Source organism: Cyprinodon variegatus, unplaced genomic scaffold (genome assembly GCF_000732505.1).
Source record: "Cyprinodon variegatus isolate N-32 unplaced genomic scaffold, C_variegatus-1.0 Scaffold1080, whole genome shotgun sequence".
Lineage (NCBI taxonomy): Eukaryota > Metazoa > Chordata > Actinopteri > Cyprinodontiformes > Cyprinodontidae > Cyprinodon > Cyprinodon variegatus.
In genome coordinates, this window is record NW_015151533.1 from 26,433 (window position 1) to 29,410 (window position 2,978).

The 2,978-nt window shown below is 35.6% G+C and overlaps 1 protein-coding gene across 1 annotated transcript in view; it reads right to left on the reverse strand.

Annotated features, from left to right (window-relative positions):
* LOC107101316 (ubinuclein-2-like) overlaps window positions 1–2,978 on the reverse strand; it is a gene marked incomplete at its 3' end in the record, with an annotated part of 32,163 nt that overhangs the window by 26,428 nt on the left and 2,757 nt on the right. Inside the window, exons 2-3 of the mRNA XM_015400184.1 lie at window positions 2,743–2,850; window positions 1,209–1,310 (exon numbers count right to left, since the gene is read on the reverse strand). Of these exons, the coding sequence (XP_015255670.1) occupies window positions 1,209–1,310; window positions 2,743–2,850 (210 nt within the window). The remainder of the gene's footprint in view (window positions 1–1,208; window positions 1,311–2,742; window positions 2,851–2,978) is intronic.

Below are 2,978 nucleotides of genomic sequence, written 5' to 3' on the forward strand. Positions count from 1 at the left end.
GGATGGATGGATGGATGGATGGATGGATGGATGGATGGATGGATTGATGGATTGATGGATGGATGGAATACAAGAGTCTTAGTGAAAATTAGAAGTACAGTTGAGCAGAGGTAGTTCTTTATTGTCATATTTTATACACAGGGTGTCATTTTGTGCTACGTTAGCCCTGGCTAATGTTAGCCTCAGAGCGCCGCTGCTTATCACGGTCCTCTTAACATCAGAAATGTTTTTCAATTATGCATTAAATCAGTAAATGTTCCATATAGTGACGCTTAAAGTATAATATTCTCGCCTCAAATGATCTTAAAACGTACTTCTATAGAACAGTAACAGAAAAGAGAACTTTTAACTTAACACTCTGAGCTCTGTGAGCGCTAACCTGGAAGCTGCTGCTGCTGCAGTGCATGCTGGGACAGCTGTCAGTCTGAGGAACGGACAAGTCTGCTCTGATGCATGCTGGGTAAAGAGGGAGGGGTGACAACAACATCCGGGGACTTTTTCTGTTCTCGGTCTTCTTGCTCTTGTGAATTGGAGCAGTACTACGGCTGAGGCTGATGACGTTTCACGAGGACACGAGAACGCACAAGTACACATAGTGAGAAATGTCCAGGGAGTGGAGCAATGGGACTGCCACAGGATGATGTAATGAGGGACATGCTAAGCATAATACCTCCAGTACCAGAAACTTCAGGTTTGTGAACCTTCCAACAAAACATTGCTACTCAACCAGAAATCCACTGTGCTTACAAACATGGCACCATAAAAAAGAAATGTAAATAATCTAAAATGTATTGCCAACAGGCAGCGTTTCCGACGACTTTTAAAAGATTATATAGCCTCTATGATGAACTACAGTACCTTATAAAGCTACAACGTGAACAGATGACATGTAATGAGGCTGAACAACTTTTCCACGTGGGTTAAATCCAACGACTCGCTTAATAATAAGATGGTTTATGTGCAAACTTAAAAATATGTTTATTTTTTCTGTTGCTATTAAATAAATACAGCATTAGCTTCTAAAGCTAATACCAGAAAAGAAGTGCACGAAGTTGATCAAACTTCATTCACTGTTTGGTGTGTTAACCACGCATTTAGAAATCTGACGTAATTATTAAAGTGCTCTTTGGTGCCCCCTGTTGGTCTGTTGGATCCTAAGCAGCTGTTTAACTTGCTTATGCCTCGGCCCGGTTATGACGGGTACTTACGGCTTCAGAGTTGTCTATAAACGGGTCCGTCTCATCGTAACCGAACCCGATATCGATCAGATCCTGCATCCGATCCTTTCTCTTTTTCGTACCCGTGTTACCCTAGAAATGTAACATGGAACAGAAAAATGTATCAGAAAGTATACCGCTTTCTATTTCTACTAAAAAGAAAGTATTTTTCCTCACAGCTGATTCCATTTTTTCATCCTGTTTTATTATAGATCTGATTTTAATTATTTTAAAGGGTATAATTATAGTAAGCCCTGGATAACTTAGGGTTATTAAGCCATGATAATTTAGGGTTTATACATGACTAACTCTAATTTAATGCTTTTTAATATATTTATATATATATAAATTCCTTGTTTTCCAGCCACTTGTGTTGAAATTTGCATTTTCCCCATACCCGAGCTTTTTCTCTGCCTCAAGCTTCTTTTCCGAACAAACGGGTTTACGATAAACCAGAAGCAGCTCCGCATAAATATATTGTGATATAATTTATCTGACGAAATTGTTTTTATAAAGGTGTTTTTTCTCTAAAAACATTTTAAATGCCACAATAATCACATTTAATGAATTTTGATGCCAATTAAGGCCTTAATTAAAAACAAAATAATAATTTAATGACTTTTAATGATTTTAATGACCCACAGAAACCCTGTAATTGTGCCTTTGCTGTCAACAGTCTAGGAAAAAGTTATATATAGATAATCAACTAATTTAGTAATTGACTAATCATTAACTGGAGTATGGAGAATAAAATGTGTCTTTAGCTGCCGGTGACCCACTTAGAGCAGTAATTATACCAACATTGTAAAAAAATATCTAAACATTTAGCAATTAAGATTGAAAAAAATATATAATCTGTCAATATTCCCTATCCGGAAATTTATAAGTGGAAAAGTTTTAGTTTCACCTGGTTTAATTTCATAAAAAGTCTTCTTAAAGTATCTTTGGCTATCAGATTATTAATAGATAAATCGGAAAAATAATCAATTTGCAAAATAATCGTTAGTTGCAGCACCAATACGCATACATATATAAATAAAAAGTAATACAAAACAATAGCAGTAATTTTATTATAAAGCATTAAGCATAAATTGCTTTACATACTGAAGTCATTGCATCCAACCATCTGTTGCTAAGCAACAACTTCAGCGACGATTCAAAACAGTGATTTTTTTTTTCTAAAAGTTACAAATTGAAAAAATTATTCAAACTTTTGAAAACACAGACAGCTTTTCTTATAATGTTTAAAAAAAATGTTTTCAAAAATCTCTGTATTTAACGAGTTCAGCCAAAACAAACATAATAACCTTAAAAGGCTTCTTTTGTGATCCAACAGAACCTTTATTTATACGTCAAGTAAGTGTATAGCCCACTTGACTGTAAAGGATTATTAAAGTGCATGCAGTTTTTAAATGCATTTAAATAAACCAATCACCGATTAGAGGCTGACGACACAAAAAACGCCTCTTATTCTTATGAACTAATCGGTTCCATTCCTAATAAATCAATCATGTCAAAAACTCACATATTTATTTTCAAACTTTTTGGCCAGAGCTTCCACCTCCAGCCGCTCACGTTGCTCATCGTTGAAGAGACTGAGGGAGGAAGTCACACTCGGAAGATTGATTTTTGTCTGAAAATGAAAAAATGGAAGAAAAAAAGTTAAAAACAAAACATGAAAGACAAGAAAGGTAATAACTCCTACAGAGCTAAACTAAAGCCGGGGGGGGGATTGACCGTTAGGCAATACTAGGCAGTTGC